The sequence below is a fragment of the Chlorocebus sabaeus genome, chromosome 1 (assembly GCF_047675955.1).
Source record: "Chlorocebus sabaeus isolate Y175 chromosome 1, mChlSab1.0.hap1, whole genome shotgun sequence".
In the NCBI taxonomy this organism is placed as follows: Eukaryota; Metazoa; Chordata; class Mammalia; order Primates; family Cercopithecidae; genus Chlorocebus; species Chlorocebus sabaeus.
Genome location: NC_132904.1, coordinates 75,488,010 through 75,510,317, shown reverse-complemented (window position 1 = coordinate 75,510,317; position 22,308 = coordinate 75,488,010). Strand labels below are relative to the sequence as shown.

General features: G+C 44.7%; 1 protein-coding gene across 17 annotated transcripts in view; it reads left to right on the top strand.

Annotated features, from left to right (window-relative positions):
* Positions 1–22,308, top strand: part of TENM4 (teneurin transmembrane protein 4) — a 3,083,677-nt gene that overhangs the window by 2,774,183 nt on the left and 287,186 nt on the right. The window contains exon 2 of one of the 17 annotated variants that reach the window (XM_073019828.1): positions 5,134–5,344. The exons of the other annotated variants lie outside the window; for them this stretch is intronic. Within the exon in view, the coding sequence (XP_072875929.1) occupies positions 5,134–5,344 (211 nt within the window). The remainder of the gene's footprint in view (positions 1–5,133; positions 5,345–22,308) is intronic. 17 annotated transcript variants of the gene reach the window in all.

Genomic DNA, 22,308 nt, shown 5'->3' with positions numbered 1-22,308 from the left:
CGTCTGAGCCCCACCCAAAAAGCAAGCTCAGAAGATCATCTGGATTTTCAACATCCTGCCCTAGCTGAGCCAGTTAGAAAGGAGATCTAGGTGACTGAGCAGGTGCCTTATGTTTAAAGAGCAGATCCTTCTACAGTACAGCCCTGGTCTGGTCACTTTCCTGCTTTAAAAATTTCCATGACTCCCCAATTAAGGTCTGATTTCCTTTTTCTAGTGTTCTCACTTCTGTCTCATTTATCACTGCTCTCTTGACATAGACTTTTGTGCCATAATCAAGGTACTCTCCTTCCTTCCTACCTTCCTTCTACCTTTATTCATCTAACAAATATTTACTACTGCTTTCTACATGCATGACACTGCACTAGGCACATATGGCAATGGCAAGGCAAGCTAGTGGGTGGACACAGACAAGTAAATACTGCAGGGTGAGAAATGTTGCAACAGGGAGAGTCCAGGGAGTCGTGGGAGCACCTAGAGGGGTTGCCAAATGCAGGCTTGAAGCATCAAGAAAGCTTCTTGAGGGAGGAGGTCATGAAGTCAAACCCTAAGGATGAGTGGAAGCTAAGAGACATATAGGGTGGTAGTTGTGAGGAGGACGGAAGAGGAAAGGAAATGCCCCAGGGAGAAGGAACAAGCTTGCGCAAAAGCTAAGAGGCAAAACTTTTGTGGTTATGCTCCATAGATTGCCGTTCAGATAGATTTAATGCAGAAAGTGCCCTAGAGCTCTGCAAACTTGGCAAAAGAGAGAGCACTGAGTCCAAGGAAATGAGAGCAGGCCAGCATGTTTTAGCAAGTCTCACTGGACTTGGTAAGGAGAAGCTAATCATAACAATGAGACTTGGGAGGTAAGGGGTCAGGTGGGGAGACAGATTGCTAAAGACCTGGTGAAGGATGAAGGCTTTAGGCCAGAGTATTCCTCCCTCTGCCACAGATACTAATGCTCCTATCTCTTCTCATTGAAATCCTCCAAGGCTCAGTAAAGCATTTCTCGGTTCCTCCAGTTGAAATGAGCCCCCCAGCTCCTTGAACTGGGCTGTGGTTCTGTTCTGACAGGTCCTACCTCTGCCCTGCTGAGACCTCCTTGTGCACTTATCCCTCCCCTCCTTCCAGCTCCCTTGCAGCTGTGCTACCTAATTGTATCTCCCTCACCTTCTAGCCCAATCACTGAGTGTTTAGGAAATGTTTGTGGAATGAAACAGGATTTGCCATATTTTCGTGATCATACACTGTTTTATAAAAACGAAAAGATGAAGACAGCTAGTCCTCACTTTACATGTACGTATTTATGCATAGCAACATCGAACATTTATTATAGGTATTTACTGGCTGCCACACACAGTTCTCAACATGTTACTTATTTTAATTTCTTTTGTCCTCAGAGCAACCCAGAAATTTGTAGGCACTCTTTTTTTTTTTTTTTTTTTTTTAAATGTTCCTTCATAAAGGTGTAGAAACCGAGGTGCAAAGAGTGAAGTAATTGACCCAAGGTCACTGAGCTGGCAAGTAATGGAACTGGATTTCAGATGTAGGCAGTCTGGCTCCAGAGCCCGTACTCTCAATGTGACCCTCCCTTGCTCCTGTACATGCTGAATTGGTACAGCAGTGCATTTTTATATACATATTCCAAGCACTCCTGTATTACATGCGTTGAAAAACATACTAAATAGAACTTTGAAGTACATGAGTTAAAATATTTTCTTACATCCTAGGAAATAGTTCTGTGTACCCTACCTCGGAAACCACTTAAATTCAAAGTTGCCAATGAATAAGAGGAAGGAAATTAACATGTTTCCAATAATAACTGTACCTCACAGAAACTCTGCCTGGCACCTTGTTAGGGGCTCCCGTATGTTAGTTATGAATATTCAGGGCAACCCAGAGGCCTGAGGAGAGAAGACCAGGGAATGCATGGGAGAAAGGAGAGACAGGGATGAGGCCTGGGAGGGCACAGTGCCGTTCTGCCGTTCTCATCCCAGGGCCCCTGAAGTTTATGATGGAACAATTTACTTAGTTCTGGAACTATTTATTTCGTAAAGCTTGACAGATTTACTCAGGAAGAGGCTGTAACAAACACCCTGAAACAACATATCGTGTTTCTTAATTTTTGTCTGAAATTCTAACAACTCAGTGTGGTATGGGACTGGTTATCTCAAGCTCATCAGAAGCTCTGATTGAAGATTATATTGTGTCTTTGGTTAATAAAAGATGAGGAAATGAATGTATATTGGCTTAATAAATGTGGCCTGGTAGACAGAATCTTTCCAAAACTGGAACCATAGGGGGAGTCACGAATGGGGTTCTTGGTGGGGTGGTTTTGTTACCTTTAATAGACATTTGGTGAGCACTAACCACTTGCTTATGCATATTGTGTACTCACATACATGATCTTTAGTCCTCATAGCAGCTATATAAAAGGTAGGGATGTCAGGTGGACAAATTACAAATGAGGGGCCAGGCGTGATGACTCACACCTGTAATCCCAACACTTTGGGAGGTTGAAGCAGGCAGATCATTTGAGGTCAGGAGTTCGAGACCAGCCTGGCCAAAATGGTGAAACCCCGTCTCTACTAAAAATACAAAAATTAGCTGGGTATGGTAATGCACACCTGAAATCCCAGCTACTGGGGAGGCTGAGGCAGGAGAATCGCTTGAACCCAGGAGGTGGAGTTTGTAGTGAGTCGAGATCACGCTACTACACTCCAACCTGGGTGACAGAGACCCTGTCAAAAATAAATAAAAAATTACAAATGAAGAACTGGAAGTATTTTTCCTAATATCATAAAACTAATAGGAGGTGAGGCTGTGATACAAATCCCATTTCTGTTGAACTCCAAAGCTCACTCCACAAATGCACTGTACCCCAAGAATATACTGTATACTTTCATGTAGGAGACAGATACAGATAAATAGAAACACAACAGAGCAGATATGTTAGACCTGAAGACAAGGTTAATTCAGAGAAAGGAATGCGGAATGTTCAACCCTCTAGCACCAGGTGGTCAGTGGTGTCAGGGAAGGCAGGCTCTCAAGGTGAATCGGGAATGCTGGCTTAAAAGATTGTATGGTGAATCATAGCCTGAATTTTTAGGTAAAGAGACCAAAACACAGAGGAAGAAGCCACCCAGAGGTTGTACCTTGGGCATTGATTTCTGCTGCTTCAATTCTTCTTGCTGAATTTCTAGCAGCCAGATGGCACACACAGCAATTCGGTAAAATGTCACAAAGTTAAGCTCAGGGGTTAACCTTAAGAGTCATGGAACCTGGGGCCAGGCACAGTGGCTCACACATGTAATCCCACTACTTTAGGAGGTCAAGGCAGGCATATCAAGAGGTCAAGAGATTGAGACCATCCTGGCCAACATGGTGAAACCCCGCCTTTACTAAAAATACAAAAATTAGCTGGGTGTGGTGGTGCGCATCTAGGGAAAAAAAAAAAAAAAAAAGGCTGGCCGTGGTGGCTCACACCTGTAATCCCAGCACTTTGGGAGACTGAGGCGGGCAGATCACAAGGTCAGGCATTCAAGACCAGCTTGGCCAAAATAGTGAAACCCCATCTCTACTAAAAATACAAAAATAAATAAAAATTTAAAAAATTAGCCGGGCAGGTGGCAGGTGCCTGTAGTCCCAGCTGCTTGTGAGGCTGAGGCAGGAGAATCACCTGAACCTGGGAGGTGGAGGTTGCAGTGAACCGAGATTGTACCACTGCACTCCAGCCTGAGTGACAGAGTAAGACTCTGTCTCAGAAAAAAAGAGTCATGGAACCTGCAAAATCCTACAGGAATTGGTGACTGTGAACCAAGTGGGCTGCTCTTGTGTGGACAGACCACAAAAAGCTTCCCACCCTACCCTGCAAATAATCAGCCGCTCTCTGTGCCACCTCCCTCTTAGAGCCCCGCTGAACGTTAAGATGGCCCACTGGGGCTGCGTTATTTTTCCTAAGGTTCAGTCTGTTTGAAAAGCTGGATAGATATGACTATGTTATAAACCTTCTGTCACTCAAGGCAGGAGAAAATGAGCAGCGCTTGCTGTAAGTGGTTGCATTGTCTTGTACTGTATACTTTTATATGTCTGTGCTTATGTTCCCTCTCTTGTAGACGATGTACTGCACATGTTGAAAGGTTGGCCACAGATAAGACTGCAAATTGTCTGAGCTCAAAGTTCTTGTCCCAAGCCATCGCCTCCTCCTTCTGAAGAGTTGGGAGTTTGCTCATATAACTATAGAAAGCTGGGGTTTTAGAACCATGGCATGGTAGAAACTTGGGGTCAAACTCCTTTACAACATCTTGGAACTCACGCACGAAATGTGAGTGTCCTAAAATTATAGAATGTTCTCATCTTTGAACATTAGAACTTAAGAATCCTAGTATGTGAGACCCCCTAGAATTAAACTAGTCAACAAATACTTCTACAAGCCTACAATGTACCAGGCAGTAGGTTAGATTCTGGATATAAAGACATGAACAAAATTTCCTAAGGGTCTTGCTTTCAGGGAGGTTCCGGAGAATGTCAGAATTTAAGAATCATAAAGTGTGAGGTTCTTAGAAAAACAAAACATTGCTGTGTTGAAATCCTAGACTGCCAAAGGTAGATTGAAGCCTTGGATCATTCTCTCCAGCTCTCTCTAGCTTTTTACGAGGCCTAGGGCCTGTTCCAGGCAGGTCGGAGTAAAATCTCAGTAATAAGAACATCATTTCAGTTCGGTGACATCACAGAATGGCCAGCTCATAGGGGGTCAGGGATCACCCAGTCACCACTGCTGCTTTTATCAGCGAGGCCACTGAGGCTCAGAGAGGGGCAGCGGTTTGATAGATCACATGGCCCTGTCAGGACTAGACCCTGGGTTTTCAGGTGTGTCTTAAAGAATAGGCAGAACAGAAAAGGCTTTCCATGTGTTTCCGAGATTGCCATTTGCCAGCCTGCGCTGAGGCCCCAGCTCTTCAGAAGGAGTTTGCGGCAACTTGCCCTGCGGAGGCATCAGCCCCGCCCCCGGCCCACGTGTGCAGTAGATCGCCCGTGTTGGGAGCCCCTCCTTCCCGTTGATGCGTGTTTTATTTTGCTCCCTCCCCCTCCCCGTGTGCCTCAAAATCAATTTTCATTATTTTTTCTGTCTGTGTTTGTCTTTGTGGTTCGCAGGTGCTCCCTTGCATTGTTCATCCGCTTCATCAACCCCTATTGAGCAGTCCCCCTCCCCGCCCCCCCTCCCCTCCGGCCAATGAGAGCCAGAGGCGGTTGCTAGGCAACGGTGTGGCCCAGCCAACCCCGGACTCAGACTCTGAGGAAGAGTTTGTCCCTAATTCATTCTTAGTTAAAAGTGGCTCCGCCAGCCTGGGGGTCGCGGCGAACGGTAAGTCCCTCTCTCTTCCTACTTTTGCGGGTTTGTTTTTTAAAACGTCCTTTCGTTGCCGATGCCTGCTTGGGCCGCTTGCCGGGGCGGAGGGGCCTGGTGCATGGTGGGCTCCGGGGGAGTTGGGGGCCTGGCGTGGCTCCGCGGGGCTCAGGCGACCCCGCTCTTGCCCCGCGGCGCCGCTGGAGTGTGCAGGAGTTGGGGGCCTGTTTCTCTCCCCAACCCACATAACAGACATCGGACAGGCAGATGTACGGACAAAGATGCACAGACAGACACCACAAGAAGGAAACATCAGGTGAAGGCCAGACAGGTAAAGGTAGAGACAAAGATTGACACAGACAGAAAAAAAAAGGTTAAGACACCGGCAACACTGACCAACTACCTACTGTGTGCCAGGGACTGTGCCAGGCACTGTCACAACCATGCCCAGGAGATTCAGTATTTTAGTGTCCCCATTTTCACTGAAAAAACTGAGAAGGATGACCCCATTACCCATAGAACAGCGCTGGCTTTAAAAGTTCTCCACTTTCACAGAGCCTGGAGACAGGCAGCCCTGAAGCCCCAGGCAGCTGCAGGGCTAAATGCTGGCTGCAGAGAGAACCACTGGGTTTAAGCATGGATCTGCAAGCTCTCTTATTCTGAGCTCTGCCCTGGCGTTCTTAAGGAGGGAGGTGGGGTATGGTGGAAGAGCTCCAGGGTGACCAGCTTGTATCCCCTGATCAGGTGCTGTTAGACTTGAGCCAAGGAGCTTGCCCTCTCTGTCCAGCAGAGGCCAGTCCACTTCTTTGCAAGGAAGCCCCGGAAGGAATTCAAACCTCTAAGAGGTGGGGCAGGATGTACATGAGGTAACCTAGGATCACCTTAATAGCCCCAGGATTTCCTGATGCTAGGACAAGAAGAGAGGAAATGAAACTGCTTCCCCACAAATAACACTGTAGGTTGTGTGTCAATTTGGCAAACATTTATTTATATAAGTGTTTGTGTGGTACTAAGTTCCAGGCCAGATTCTGAAAAAGGAGGCAGAGGTTCAGAAAGGGATAAGACAGTCTATGGGTTCTGGAATCAAACAGCTTTGAATTACATACAAACTTTGTTGCTGTGGGACATTAGAAAAGTCACATTGCCTCTCCAAGCTTATTTCTTCAAGGGTAAAGTGGGCATTGGAGTGCCCACCTCATGATGAGCACCCATCACAGTGCCTGGAACAGAGAAGGAGTGTGGTAAATGCTAGTCATTGCCTAGTCCCCTCCACCTGCCTCTAGGGGATTTATAGACAGCCTGTCTGTGAAATCTCCCAGCACACTGCCTGGCACTTGGGGATGATCCAAGAAATGTCAGATGCCATCTTTTCTCTTGGGAGTACATCATTACAGCCCAAGGTGGCAAAGGCGGTAGGAACCTAGTATGTTCTGTGAGCGAGGAGGGAGCCTCTACTCTGCCTGAGAGAATGAGGAAATACCTCCTAGAGGAGGCACTCACAGGACTTGAAGGAATTAGTGAGGTGCGCCAGACAGAGATTACCAAGAATGCTCTGGGCAGAGGGAACACACGGACAAAGCACTTGAGGTGGGGACTTGGGAAGCCTGCCCCAGCCCTTTTAAACCTGGGAGCCTGGGCTGTACATAGGTGTGAACCTTGGAAGGGTCTGGAAGGCCATGTGGTGAAAGTCACCTGAGCTCTTCTGGGAACTGGCTTGAGTGCCCCCACCAAATGGCAATGAAGGGCGGTCATTACCCACCCACCTTTTCTAGTGAGGACCTCCCCGCTTCCGCGCTTCTGCTGTCTTTGACAATCAGAGAGATCTTTGTCCTTGATGATTCTCTTCTGACAGGATTTTACACCCTGCATTCTCCATGACCAAGACCCAAACCTCCTCCTTTTTTCTCAATGCTTCCTGGGGTGGGGTTGTTTTCTTGGTGGTTCAGTGTCCCTACTCCTCTATGCCTTTTAACTGCCTGTGTTTCAAATGATACACAGAAACAGGAACCCTGGGATGGGAGCGAGGAGACCTGGTTCCAGACCCAGCTCTGTGGCTCACTGGCTATTTATCTTTGGCAAATCACTGTCTTTCTAAGCCTCCGTTTCCCCATTTTGCCAGTGATGGAACAATCTCTAAGGTACCCTGATTTTAGGAGTGTCATGAGTTATTCCTGCCGGTAGCCTTCTTAAACTTTTGGAGTAGGGGGGAAATATATATATATATGTATATATATGTGTGATGATGTTCTTTGTTCATTTCTGAGTAAGCCTTACAAGTAGAAGAGAAGGCAAGAGATTAAAGTCCTTAATCTCTTCCTTTGCAAATTAACTGAACAAGAGCAATCGCTTTGTTGCAAGTTCTAAGGCAAATTGATGGCATTATTGCATTATTGATGTGCAGGGAAGGAGATGGGGGACTTTAGCCTGCAGCTGTCTGCTCAGGGCTGCTCCTGCATACTTCTGCACCCCAGGGGACCTTGTCACTTTGGATCCCTTCCCCAGGCCCTTGCTCTGAGTGTCACTCTAAAAGTTGGTAATAAGCATGTCTCATGCCTGAAGGAAGAGTCTGAGTCCTTACTGGTCTGTTGCTCTGGGGTTGGGATCACAAGAGAGCCCAATGAGTCTCTCTGCCATGGCTGGACCCTGCCTACTGCCTTCCTCTCCCCTGAAACCCCAAACCAGGGATCCTCTATGAGCCAAAGGACCTGCTGGTACTGGTGTGGACTCAGCACTAGTGAGTGAAGATGAGAGTGCCCTGGAACATAGACGTAGGGGGCCTAATAAATGCTTTTAGGGTTTTTAATTTGATTTTTTTTCATGGAAAAAATGTGAAATTATTTTAATGGAATTATCTTTATTGTTTCTGCCAATTATAAAAGTAGCAATGCTCATTAACATCCAAATAATATGAAGAGGTAAAATGTTAAGTTCTTTTATAATCCTTCCTCCCAGAGATAACTACATTTAACAGTTTGGTGCATGGTCTTTCAGAGACTGTTAATTTAGCGTTCATTTAATGAGTGAGTGAATGAACCAATGAGCAAGCAATGCTTAAGGACCACAGTGTAGCAGAGAGCTATAGCCATTGCTCTAGAGACAAGCCTGAAATTGGATCCCAGATGTGCAACTCGAGGCAGTGTTTCCAACCTCTGAGAGCATCAATTGCTCCATCTGTGAAATGGGAGAAAACCTTCCAAGGTTGTTATAGTGTTTAAAGAAGTTAAAGCTGATAAAACTTTTCTATCTGTCTTCCCTATCTCCACACCCCCATCTCCTTCCACCAATTTGAGACCTTAGAGACCACCCTCAACAGAGCAATTGCTTTAGGGCCAGCTGAGACTGCATTCAGATTGTATTTTAAATGACAAAGAATGCCTCTCTGGCTCCTAAAGGGTGAAAATGAGACAGTTTCCTATGGTGAGAGCTGAGGCTCTTGGAGCCAGCCTTCCCAGGAGCTTGCGCTGGACTCTCCAGCATCACCCCCAGAGGCCCTCTGCCCACAGCTGTGTCAACTCCAGCCTGAGCTGCTATCCTGGTCTGGTAGGCCTCAGAGCTGCCCTACTAAAATCCCCATGTAAAGTACAAAGAGGATCGTGGGGTATCACAGAACAGCTCATTGTCCCTGCGGAGAAGAAAACAGGGGAAGTAGCTTTTTCTCTTATCAAAATCCTAATCCTTTCCCAAGGGTAATCATCCAGAAATCATTGATATATATAAAGAAAGATTTCACTAAAATATCAACTAGTCACAGTTGAAAAAGCAAAGGAGGTGGTTAGGATTAAGTAGGTATTCGTCCCTACCCCAAAGAAACTTTTCAGAATAAATACTAAATGTTTCATGAATTGTCATCTAAATTCTAAAGCAAAGGGGCTTTAAAAAACTTGGTGGTTAATATTTAAGAGGGTCAGGGAATAAATAGCTCTGAGAAATGTGTCAGTTTCTCAAAGCCTGGGTGGGTGGGATAATTTACATTTAATAAGAACTTTCTATGTGCTCAAAGTCTTTCTATAAAACATGCATTATCGTATTTGTGTCTCCATTTACGTCCCTTTCACTGTTTAGGAAACTGAGGCCCAATAAGGGGCAGTGACTTGCCCATTGACCATTGATCATAAGGGCATGGAAAAGATTCAGACCCACGCCTGTTTGACTCTAGAGCCCCAATTTTTTTCCTTCTGTTGCTTTTATATTTTGTTTCAAATATCAGATCCTGTTATTTCTGTCTTCTCCTTAGTAGGAGTTTGAAGAAGATAAGAGGAATTCCACCAAAGAAAAGCTGGTTTTAAGAGAATTCCAAGTTGTTGGATTCCTGTTACCTCACAAACCTTTATGAATCCCCTATTATATGAGATGAATCAGACCAGATGACTGGGCATTATTTTGGTGCAACTTCCTCAGAGCCAAACTTTGGATGCTGGGCGGTCCATGGCTCTTTTCTTTCTTCAGCACTGGGTCCTTAGTGCCTTGCCTTACAGATTTCTCACTGGTCAGCATCACTGTTGTTTGGCAGTTTCATTGACTTTCTCAGGTCTTAAGCAGCTGGGATTATTTTGTTTTGACTACCAATCCAGTGGAGGAGTGTTTATTTTTCTTTCTAAAAGGGAAACACTGCTATGTTTGTAAGCTCCTTCTAAAAGTGTTTTCTTAAAACAAAAAATTCAACTTAATTTAGAACCTATTCAGAGTCCCTGGGGGAGTCAACCAAGGTCCTTTTAAGTCAGATTATGAAATCAGAAAGGAAAATTGTGCCTGTTTCTAACAGTTGAAAGGAAGGTCCAGTGAGATTTTTGTCTTCTTTCACTATGACTTTTGTGGAGCCTGGGTTTTTTGTTGTTGTTGTTGTTTCATGCCTACTGCAGTTACTTGGATCTGCTTATTTACCTATTTCTGGGGGTATAGAACATTGGGGTATGTAAAGTTTTCAGCAATTTTGTTCACCACTTCTCTCAACTCTTTTGCATCAAAAGACCCTCGCTGGTAAATAAATTCTTATTACATCAGCTATGTAGCAAAGTTAAGTACCTAACTTCTGTTGGCAAGACAAATTGATTTCTTCCTTTATTCATTCATTCATGATGACATTTTAAATGTTTGTGGATGTTTTCCAGAGAGATGAGGGATGAAGGGTATTCTAAACAGAGAGACCCTTTAAAATTGGTATTTAATTTATTGAGTTAAAATTCCTTAAACGAAACCCTTGGAATCAGGAGCACTTTAGAATTTGGAAATGTTCAGATTTAAGAATGAAAATGGAGTACGTATTCTGTATTTCTCCTAAAATTCCTACAGTAATCAAACACATCACTATTTCTGCCATGAAACATGAATAGTTATTATACTCATGGGATTTTAAAATGACTCCAAGCCTCAGGTCAGTTCAGGTCAGGTTTTGCCACTAAATAAGTTTTGGTTAAACATCTAGTCTCAGAGTTTTGGGGTTTCAGAATGATGGCTAATAGATGGTGGTCCTGAATTGTGCCTTCTTAAAAATGAGGGAACTGGACCTCAGAAAGATTTAGCAACTTGCTCATGGTTGTAGAGCTAACTAGATAACCTGAAAACTAGACAGCATGATACAGGTACAAGTTGCTGACCAGGAAGCTCCATAGATGTGCTTATTGTTTATTCATAATCACTGCTTAGAAAGGCCTAGCCCCTCTGCTTTAGAAATGAGAGTTCAGGAGGCCAACACCAGCAGCCTGGGTGGCTCTCAGGCCTGGAAATTCAGTAGGAAAGAAGCCAAGTGGTCAGAAGCCTAGAACTCGGCAACTCTGAGTTGATAAGGAGCATTTCCTGATAGGCCCTCTGCTGTCTGGCCCCCTTTCTTTGATGCCCCACTGTCTTCTGTACTGATTCCTCTCTAACAGTCTGGGACCTAGTTATTCCCATGTCTGGTTCCCTCATGCAACTCCCAGTTCCTAGAGGTAGGCCTTGTATACACTATCTCCAGCGGTGAGCACAGTGCCCTGTGTATGTGTATGTGCTAAACTCAACATTGAAAAAAAAAAGCACTGATTTCCTTTCTTCCTTCCTTCCACCAGCACCCTGTCTACACACATGCACAGCAATAATCCTAGGAACGGGGCACTGAGGCACATACATGATGCAGCTGTGGAGAGTCACAGAGATGAAGCGATTTGCCTAAGTACAAAGTCAAGATGCAAAGCATGGCCCCAGACTCCAGTGTTCGTTCCATTCTACCAGGTGCCTCCCTTAACCAGACAAGCTCTCACCTATGGCCTCCCACCTGGGGCAGACCATTATGCCCCCCAATTGAGGGCAGTGGTGACAACCTCACAGGGGTCGCTTCCGTTTTTATACTGTTGACAAAGCCCTTTTTCATACATTACCTCGGGGAAACTCTGGTGACTTTAATTTAATTGCCACATTGGCTTTCTAGGAGGTAAGACTTCGTCCTGACCTTGCAAAATAAACAGGTCACATTTTGAATTAATGTAACTGAACATCCTGGGAGAACCAGGGCCCTCTAATTAGTCACTCATTGTAGACTCTTTGCAGTTCCTTTTCCACTAATTTCCCCAAATACCACTGCATTAAAAGGTACAAAAATAACATTTTTCATGTACGGCTTGATTGGACCTAGGAATTCCTAGACCACCCCCCGAGGAAGGCATATTAGCTGTGTGTCTAGGCTTTTTCCATCTGGAAAGTAAGCCTGGTTTGTGTCCCTGTTGAAATGGTCATGGTCTGCTCCATGGATCCCTTGTGGACACCAGACCACATTTTAAACCATCTCCTGACACTTCAGGGCCCAGACCATTGAAGAGGTACCTGGAAGGAGGCCAAGGAGAGTGTGGGAGATTAGTAGAACTAACATTTGTGTACCCTCTCATTCCCAAAGCCCATTCTCCTCTGTCATCTCACTGAATCCACAGAAAAGTCCTGTGAGGTTGGAGAAATGTGAAGGAAGGTGAACACTGTGTCCACGTGAGAAACAGGCTCAGGGAGAAGCAGCTTAGCACAGAGCTGCCCCTTGGCCACAAGGCTTGGAACTAGTTTGGGCTTTGTTCATGGATGGTCAGTCCAACATGTGAGGCTCACTGCCATCATGTGAGGCCCACTGCTATCATGTGAGCTCAATTTCCCAGTTACAAACTTCACCTGGAGAAACCTCATCATGAAAACCTGCTTACAGAGAGGCACAGGCCTGGGAGCAGATCTGCTTTGATCCCAGCTCTCCCTCTAGCCTGCTGTATCACCTTGCAAAAGGCTCATCCATTGGTTCTTCGGCCTTCTAGTCTGAGCAGTGAGAGAACTGGATGAAACCAGCATTTCCCAAACCATATTCATTTCTGTGTCACTGTCTTAGTCTGTGCCTCAGTGGTGTGCCCACCTACATGGTTATTTATGTTCCTGTAAACTGCTCCCTTTTCCAAACTTTTTCTCCTTAAGTGAATTTTTTTATTTCAAAAGGAAATTGTATATTACTGCTGCATTCCACTTGCCATATGGCAAGTGTATGACTTGCCATAAATAGAAGGTAACTGTAAAAATAAATACTATGAAAGCAGGTTATCCCATTCTGGCGAGAGAATGTCTGCTCAAGGACACTGAGGAGAGATTTGCCTCTCTGCATTAAACAAGGACATTGGCAACTAATAGGTGGTAAAAACACACTATTTCCAAACTTAGACTTCCTCTTTGACATCATCCAAAGGGTTGAAAGAAATGGAAGCTATTCTGCATGTGACTCGGTGTTATTTAATGTTTGTTCTCACTGTAATAACTTGAAATCACATCCCTTGGGTACACAGCTCTGTGGCTTTTTCCAATACTCTGTAGGATTTTAATGCCGCCCCCACACAGCCTGCGCACCTTGAGAATAAACATCTCTTGCTGCTCTCAGGCCCATCCTTCTTCCCTTTCCTAAACGTGGTCTTTAGGAGCCATCTGTTCCCACCCTCCCCCAGGCAGCCCCCTGCCCTCTACCCCTGTCATCAGGTCTGAGCTGGGTGCTTTGAGCTCAGCTGGATCCCCCATTACTAGTTAATGACCCCCAGTTTAAACCAGGAAACCTTGTGGCTTCCTTTTCTCCCTCCTCTCCCTCTCCTTCTGAACTGCCATTATTTATATAGGTGTTTGAGATTAAACAACTAAAAAAAAAAAAATTCCCTCTGCTTTATAAGGCCTAAAAGGACTGAAGCCAGAAGAAAAACAGAAATGGCACAATGTGGAGCAATGGCAGGGAAAAATAGGTTATGGAGGCTTACAGGTCTGTGCTGTGTAGCCTTGGGCAATTTGCTTAACCTCTCTGGGCCTCAGTCTCCTCTGTAAAATGGAGACTAGTACAGTCTTCCCTCTCTATCCACAGGGGATTGGTTCCAGGACCCTCCCACAAGTGCAACCTCCACGGATACCAAAATCTACAGATGCTCAAGCCCTGGTATAAAATGGCAGAGTATTTGCATATAACTTACAGACATCCTCTTGCATAATTTAAATCATCTCCATGTTACTTATAATACTTAACAATGTAAATGCTATGTAAATAGTTGTTATATTGTATTTTTAAATTTTATATTGCTTTTTTTTTTTGATTTTTGATATTCAGTCAGCCAGTTCTACTTCACATAATTGTGGTGTAAATGAGAAAATATGGGTAAGGCTTCTAGCATAGTGATTGCTGTATAACAGATGCCCAATGAATGTCAACTTCCTTATTCGCTTTCTGGACCCCAAAAGTTTTTGGCCAGATATTCCTGGGAGGCAAGCAGATTCCTACACTCTTACCCCTCCTGGCTTGGAAGAGCCCCAGCAATTAACAGCTCAGCCTGGGAGTCCTGATCCTTAATCCCCCTCCCCCTCCTAGGTGATTTCCAGAGGTTTCGGGTGGGAGAGTGAGCCCAAGGCAGCAGCTAAACAAACATAGCATGTGGTCTCAGAGACAAAGCCTCAGATGCTCTTGCTGGAGCCCCTACGCTGTTTCCAGTCCGCATAGTTCCAGCGATGGAGTGCTGATGTTTGGTACCAGATGAAACGCTGTGATGCTTTTTCCTTCTGGTCAGCTGGCCTTCCTGCAGAGTTGAAAGGAAAGGAAAATGACTGGTAATTCATTTATGCTACACTCCTCTTTCCTGGTGGATCCTATTTCTATAAATAACTCTGGGAAGCTGCTAACCAGCTAACAACAATACCTATATTTGCACTTCCAGAAACCCTTCTTTAGATGCCCCAGTGGAACCTTGGGGGAATGCATACCTGATGTGAGCCAAGCCCCTTTCCCCACTATCTCAGTGACCTCACCAAGCTTACCTCTCTTACCCAGTTGCCCATCTATAAAATGGGAATAAGAATAGCAACCTGGAGAGTTTGCTACGATAAAGGAGAAACAGGAAAACATCCAAGACACTGAGATTAAGGCAGGTGTTCAGTGTTTACTGATCTTCTCTCGGCAAATAATAGAGATCATTTTTAGGGGGTAAGGAGGTTATCTCATCAAAACTAAACTTGTGATCACCCGTCTGCTATCATCCTGAGAAGGAGCAAAAATGGAAGTGGAGATGATCCCTATCTATTTGCCAGTTTTGCAAAATGCTGCTCCTCTTAGTCGAAACATTCCTACTGTGTCTTCTTTCTCCTGGACCACTTCAGTAGCATCCTCCTGGCCTCCCTGCCCCTGTCTCTCCCTTTAATCCACCCCTCACACTGTTCCATGTCTCAAAGAGCCCCTGCTGGTGCCCTCCCTGGGTTTCCCACTGTGAGCAGCTCGGGTCCTGATCCTTGGCATGGCAGCCCCAGCCCTTCTTCCTAGAGCCCTATCCTTCCTCGAGCTGCTTACTTTCGTGCAGATTCAACACAGTTTCAGTACCCAGTACACGGCCTCTGGTCAATGTCTGGTGATGTCGGCAGAAAAGGCCAAACAAAGCCTCACTAATCAGAGTGAAACAGGGGAAGGTCTTTTTGATTTCCAGTGATATGGAGGAAAAATGAGGCTTGTTGACCTTCAGAACCAATTCAACTTAGCAAATTTTTATTAAGGACCTACTGTGTGCCAGGGCCCAAGAAGGATAGAAAGCAGTCAGCTTGCCTCTGCTGGGGAGACAGAAACACTAAACAGCTTGCCCTGAAGCAGCCACCAGTAAGGGGAACTGGAGAGGGAGTGCGCTGGGGTGTGTGGGGCTACAGAGGTGTAATGCAAACTGGGCAGTTGGGGGAACTTCCTAGAGAAGGACGCTAACTGCTGAGGAACATAGGCAAGTTGGCACATTCAGGCTCGTCTGGAAGTGAACTTTACTTTTATGTATCTGTAGGGCTCCTATGGACTGAATTGTGTTCACCATCAACATTCCCCACCACCCTCAAATTCATGTGTTGAAGCCCTAACTCCCTATGTGATGGCATTGGAGATAAGGCCTTTAAGGAGGTGATTAAGATTAAATAGGGTCATAAGGGCAGAGCCCTGATCAGATAGAGCCAGTGTCCTTATGAAAGAGGAAGAGAACCCAGAGAGCTCTCTCTCCTCCATGTGAGGACACAGCAAGAAAGTGGCCAGGAAGAGAGCCTTCCCCAGAAACAGAATCCCATCAGAACCTTGATCTTGGACTTTCCAGGCTTCAGAACTATAAGAAAATAAATTGCTATTATTTAAGCCACTCCGTCTATGGAATTTTGTTACAGCAGCCTAAGCTGACTAAGACCAGAGCTCTAGTATAAGGATGAGCCTAGACATACATACTTTGCATGTCAGTTATTTGTGTGCAATCAAATGCTCTCAACCTAATTGTGGGGTCTGGAAGTGTTTATTTCCTCCATTCATTCATTCATCTGTCCATTCATTTAGCAGACTCTTCCTGGTGTGTGCTCTGTGTGGGGTCCTGGCTGGAGCATGAACTCTGGTCAGATCTCATCTGTGCCCACCGTGTGCAGCTGTGTGCATTGGGCACATATGAAGGAAGCACTGTGGTCCTCTGCATGGACAGGGGGACAAGGCAAGGCTCTCTTCCTCTCTAGGAAGGAAGGGCTGGCACGGCAAAGGCCCAGCTTTACAGCCCACTCTCCATCCATCCCCTGCCAGCTCTCAGGGAGCAGCCCTTGAGCTCCATTTTCCCGGGGTTGGATGTGGGAGGAGACAAGCAACATAACCTGCAGGCAGGTGTGCTGGAACCAAAGAGGGCCTGATCACACCTTTGAACAGCAGAACAGATGAGCAAATCCCATTCCTGAGCAGTTACAGGTGCCAGGGGCTTCACCTTTCTCATTCCATTGAGTCTGCTCAGCTGGGAGGCTCTAGAGCAGAAGAGCTAAGAGTGTGGGTTTGAATGTTGGCTCTGTCATTACTAGCTGTGATCTTTAGCAAATGCTTTTAACCTCTGAGTTTTCATTTTTCCCTTATGTGTAAAACAGGGATAATAATAATACCTACATCATTGGTGGCATTAGAATTCAATGTGAAATAATATATGTGAAGTACTTAGCAAAGTCCCCAGTTATTGTACAGTCTTAATAAATGGAAATTTCTATTGTTATTTTTTTGGTTAGTGTTTTACTCAACAGAGCCTCAGAAAGATATAACTTGCCCAAGGTCACAGAGATAGTAAGTGGCATTTTTGTATCCCAGGTATACCTGGCTCTTCACAATCTTTTCTCACGCTCACCAGGCTGCCTCCCTCATCTAACAGCCATCTCTCCCTTTCTTGACAATCCCCAGGCAGTCATAGGGTCTAAGGGAACCTCTAAAGCAGATCAAAGATTTATTCCCCCCTACCCCCCTCCCGCACTATACCCTACCCTGCTGCACAGAGGATAAAGCTGCAGGTACATTTTGGGGGCAATTTATGACCCCTGGCCAGAGGCCCCTGAATGGAAACCGCTGAGTTGCACTCCGGCTCTCTGCTCTGTTCAGATGCCCCTATTGGGCCCCGCATGGATGACAAGATGATGCATGAGGTCTGGCTAAGCAGCTTATTTGTCTGAGCTGGTGATGGCCTTTGTCCTGAGGTGGGTTAATGGTAAGGGGCAGTGGCCCTTTAAGGCCTGGACAATGGGCAGGCTTCTCAGGTCATCGAATCACTCAGTGGAATGGCCCTGAGTCCCTTAGAGCCCCTCAGAAAACAGAAGGCCTCTGCTGACCCTGCTGATCACCCATTGATGCACCCCCGCTCCAAGCAAAGGGGAACACTGGAATAATGGAGAGAGAGAATCAAAGAGCATTCGAATGACAAAGGACTTCAGAAGAGGAAACTGAGACAGAGAGAGGACAGTGGTCATTCCTGACTTCCCATCTCCCCCTGCAGCCAGTTCTGCACTGTGCTTTCATAGCTTGGCTTGTTTCTTTCTCCAAATGCAGCAGGCCCACACCTAACCAGACCAGGCTGATTTTCCCAGCTGCTCCTTTCATTGCTGAAACCTAATGCTACAGATTTCAGTTCCAGCTTCTCCACCTGGCAGCCATGGCCCACTAGAATTCACCCCTTTCCCTACTTCTTGAGCCCCTCTGATCCTTCCCCAAGCCCCCAGTCTTGTGAGCCACACCATTTAGCCTCTGCTACCTGCTTCAACAAAAGCAGCTTGCTCCCTTCCATCAGTTTCCTACATTTGCTTCTGAATAAAGATGCTATTTAAAGATAACTTCTAATATTAGAATTTTTTCCAAGTTTGAAACCCACTGATTTAGATCAACCCTTTTATTTTATGGAAAATTGCAGAGCTGGGATTCAAAGCCAGGCCTTCTGATTCCCAATCTTGACTTCCTCTCAATGTATGTATTTTATTTATTCATTACACAAAGATTTCTAGCACACCTACTGTGAGTCAAATAGTGAGCTGTTCCCTAGGGTACTGACATATGTAAGGCAGTGCTCCTACCCTCAAGGGAGGGCCTGAGCATTAACATCCAGTCCTGCTGAGGGTTCACAACTCAATCATGAAAATGCCTATTGACTTTGGCATCCACGTGACCACTGGCGACTTTGGTAAGGGCATTTTCAGAATGTGGAGGCTAAAACCAGAGGATGGATGGGATGGGAGCGGGTGGACACAGTTTAAGTAAATGATCTAAAGAGATTGGGCTTTGTGTCACAAATTCTTACTAATTACAAAGGGAAAAGAGTTACTTTATAGTGGGGACATTAGGAATCACCAACTTAACCAAGTGACCAAACTTAGCACTCCATTAGTGAGCCATCCTAATATGAAGCAGTAAGAAGTACATCTCATCACATATCAGGTACACTTGCAAAAAATATGTAACCTGAATCCAATCATGAGAAAACAATCAGACACATCCAGAATACAGGACATTTTACAAAATAACTGGCCTGGACTTCCAGAAAAGCTAATACCAATTTGGGTGGGTGGGAAGCTCTGGAGGATTAAAAGAGAATAAAGAAATACAGCAGCCAAATGCGAAGCTTGACTCTTACAAGAGATTGAATCCCGTTTTTTTCTAAATGCTATAAAGAAGATAGTTGGGAAGAATTGGGGAAATTTTAAAATATAATAAGTATGTTAGGTGATATGGAATAATTGTTCATTAGTAGTCATATTGTGGTTAGGTGATAGAATGTTCTTGTTCTTAGGAGATGTGTGCTGATATAAAGTGTACTGAAGTCTACAACTTTCAGATGGTTCAGAAAAACTTTTTATGCCTAGAGATGAAGTAATGTGGCAATATATTAACTGGCAGATTTAGATGAAGAGTATATGGGCTTTTCTATGCTATTCTTTCAACTTTTCCATAGGGTTGAGATTTTTCAAAATAAAAAATGGGAGTGACTGTACTTAGATTGGCTAGAGACTGGACAATAGCAGTTGGGTTTTGGAAAGATTTCTTGGGACGGGTGAGATTTGGTGCTTTTTTTCATGAGAGGCCACCCTCACAACCAAGCAATGCTTTACACCAAGCATTGACTTCTCCTCTTGGAATACAGAACCCCTCCAAACCTTTACAGAGAACTGATGTTTGGCAGTTGTGATAAAACAGGCCCTTCCTGGGCGTGGAGGGAACTTCAGCAAGGCACTGGATCCAGTAATGGGAACCACATTGGCGGGAGTGTAGGCAGCCCCACCCCAGAAATAGCCCTTCTGTGCCGAGGCAGGACAACTGGAACGAATTATGCACATTCATACTTATTAAACTGCCTTGGCACCAGAAGTGATCCTCGTAACCTGAGCTTTACAGCGGCACAGCCATACTTAAAGTTGGGTCAGCCTTGTCCCCGCACTCTCTCTGTCGGAGGTTTATAGCTAAGGCATAAAACAATTCAGCATGAGCTGAAACATGAAAACCTCCTCCAGATTGCAAAGGTAAATTTTTCTTTTTAAGGTCTTCTGAAGAGGCAGTGTTTAGGAATACAATCTTATCTGTCTCCTTCTGCTTTTCCAGTCCTTGGCCAGGTCCCCACACACCCTGCCCCCAACCCACTCCCTACCTCAAGCCTAGACCACAATCCAGTCACACACACAAGCTGCTGCATCCTGTAGTTGGAGGGTTCTGTTGTGACCAGGGAGTCTTGGTTTCTGAAACTGAGCCTTGAAGCTGTGTGGCCTTGGCCAAGTTGAGTCCCCTCTCTAAGCTTCAGCCTCTTGGTTATTTATAGACAATATTTATTACAGGGTTATCCAGACCATACAGGTGTGTGGTCACTGAGTACATGAGACCGGTGCACACAGTGGGTGCTCTGTAAACAATGAAGTTTGCCTCATATATTGATTCTTCCTTTCCTGAAAGATTTCTCTGTACAGTGGAATGTTGTTTGACAGCATTTTACCCACAGTAGAATTTCTTTCAAAACCGGAGTCAGTCCTCTCAAACCCTGCTTCTGCCCTATCAACTAAGTTGATGTGATATTCTAAATTCTTTGTAGTCATTTCAACAATGTTCACAGCATCTTCATCAAGAATAGGCTCCATCACAAGAAACCATTCTCTGCTCATCCATAAGAAGCAACTCCTCATCCATAAAAGTTTTACCATGAGATGTCAGCAATTCAGTTATATCTTGAGGTTCTACTTCTAATTTTCGTGCTACTACCAACACACCTGCAGTTACTTCCTCCACCAAAGTCTTGAAGTTCTCAAAGTCACCCATGAGAGTTGGAATCAGTTTCTTCCAAACTCATGTTAATATTTCACCCCTCTCCTATGAATCACGTTAAAAATCTGCTGTTAAGGCCGGGTGCAGTGGCTCACACCTGTAATCCCAGCACTTTGGGAGGCTGAGGCGGGTGGATCAATGGGTCAGGAGATTGAGACCATTCTGGCTAACATGGTGAAACCCCGTCTCTACTAAAAATACAAAAAATTAGCCAGGCGTGGTGGCGGGCGTCTGTAGTCCCAGCTACTTGGGAGGCTGAGGCAGGAGAATGGTATGAACCCGGGAGGCAAAGCTTGCAGTGAGTTGAGATCGCCCCACTGCACTCCAGTCTGGGCGACAGAGCAAAACTCCATCTCAAAAAAAAAGAAAAGAAAAGAAAAAGAAAATCTGCTGTTTAGTGTAGCCACCTTCATCAACAATCTTAGCTGGATTCTCTGGATAACTTGCTACAGCTTCTCCCCTCAGCACGTGCTGCTTCACCTTGCACTTTTTTGTTATGGAGGCAGCTTCTTTCCTTAAACCTCATGAACCAATCTCTGCTTGCTTGAAACTTTTCATAGACAGCTTCCTTACCTCTCTCAGACTTCACAGAATTGAAAAGAGTTAGGGCCTTTGCTCTGGATTAGGCTTTGGTTTAAGGGAGTGTTGTGGCTGATTTGGTCTTTTATCCAGACCACTAAAACTTTCTCTATAAAACATAAAACAGCCAAAAGTCTGTTTTGCCTTCTTATCATTTGTGTGTTCAGTGGAGTCACAATTTTCATTTCCTTCAAGAACTTTTCCATTGTATTCATAATGTGGCTAACTCTTTGACTCCAGAGACCTAGCCTTCAGCCTATCTCAGCTTCTGACGTGACTTTCTCACTGAGTTGAATTATTTCTAGCTTTTGCTTTAAAGTGAGAGGCACGCAACTCTTTCTTTCACTTGGCCATTGTAGGGTTATTAATTGGCCTAATTTCAATATCATTGTGTCTCAGGCAATAAAAAGGCCAGAGGAGAAGGAGAAAGACGGGGAATGGCCAGTCAGTGGAGCAGTCTGAACATGAACCTTTATCACTTAGGTTTGCCTTCTTACATGAGACACAGTGTGTGACATCCCAAAACAATTACAATAGTAACATCAAAGATCACTGATCACAGATCACCATAACAGAGATAATAATTGTTTAAAAATTTGAAATGTTACAACAATTACCAAAATGAGAAACAGAGACATGAAGTGGGCAAATGCTGTTGGAAAAATGGCACCAATGGGCTTGCTTGATGCAGGGTTGCCACAAACCTTCAATTTGTAAAAATATGGTATCTGCAAAATGCACTACAGCAAAGTGGAATAAAACAAGGAATGCCTGTACATAGATCTCTATAGACAATCGTTGTTTTGATTATGAACAGAAGTTTTTCCAAAATTACTCTTGTTTTTATCAAAAAGATAGCCAAAGTACAGTTCTTAATGGAAGAGAAATCATGTGGAAAATCACAGGAAAATAATTTGATTTTATCCTTTTATTAAGAGTTTTTAGTAAAAGGGCAGGAGAAGCTTTGAAGTCAGATAGACCTCAGTTCAAATCCCAGCCATGCCACTTACTGGCAGAGTGACCCAGACAGATTAGTAATCCATTCTGAGCCTCAGTCGCTTCATCTGTAAAATAAGGTATAATAATACTGACCCAGCAAAGGGAAGTGAAGATGTAATATACATTACGAAAAGCTCTTAGCCCAGTACCTAGCAAATAGAAAGCATTTAATGAACAGAGCTACAATTAGTACTGAATCTGAGAAGAACAGGAATGTTCCTGATATCCAGACCTGTCTCTCAAGTATTGTTCTTGGGCACCAGGAATGACAGACCAAGGGAAGCCAGCTGACATCAAAAGCCCTGCCCTGCAGATCTTCAAATGGATGATGAAAATGCACTGTGATTTC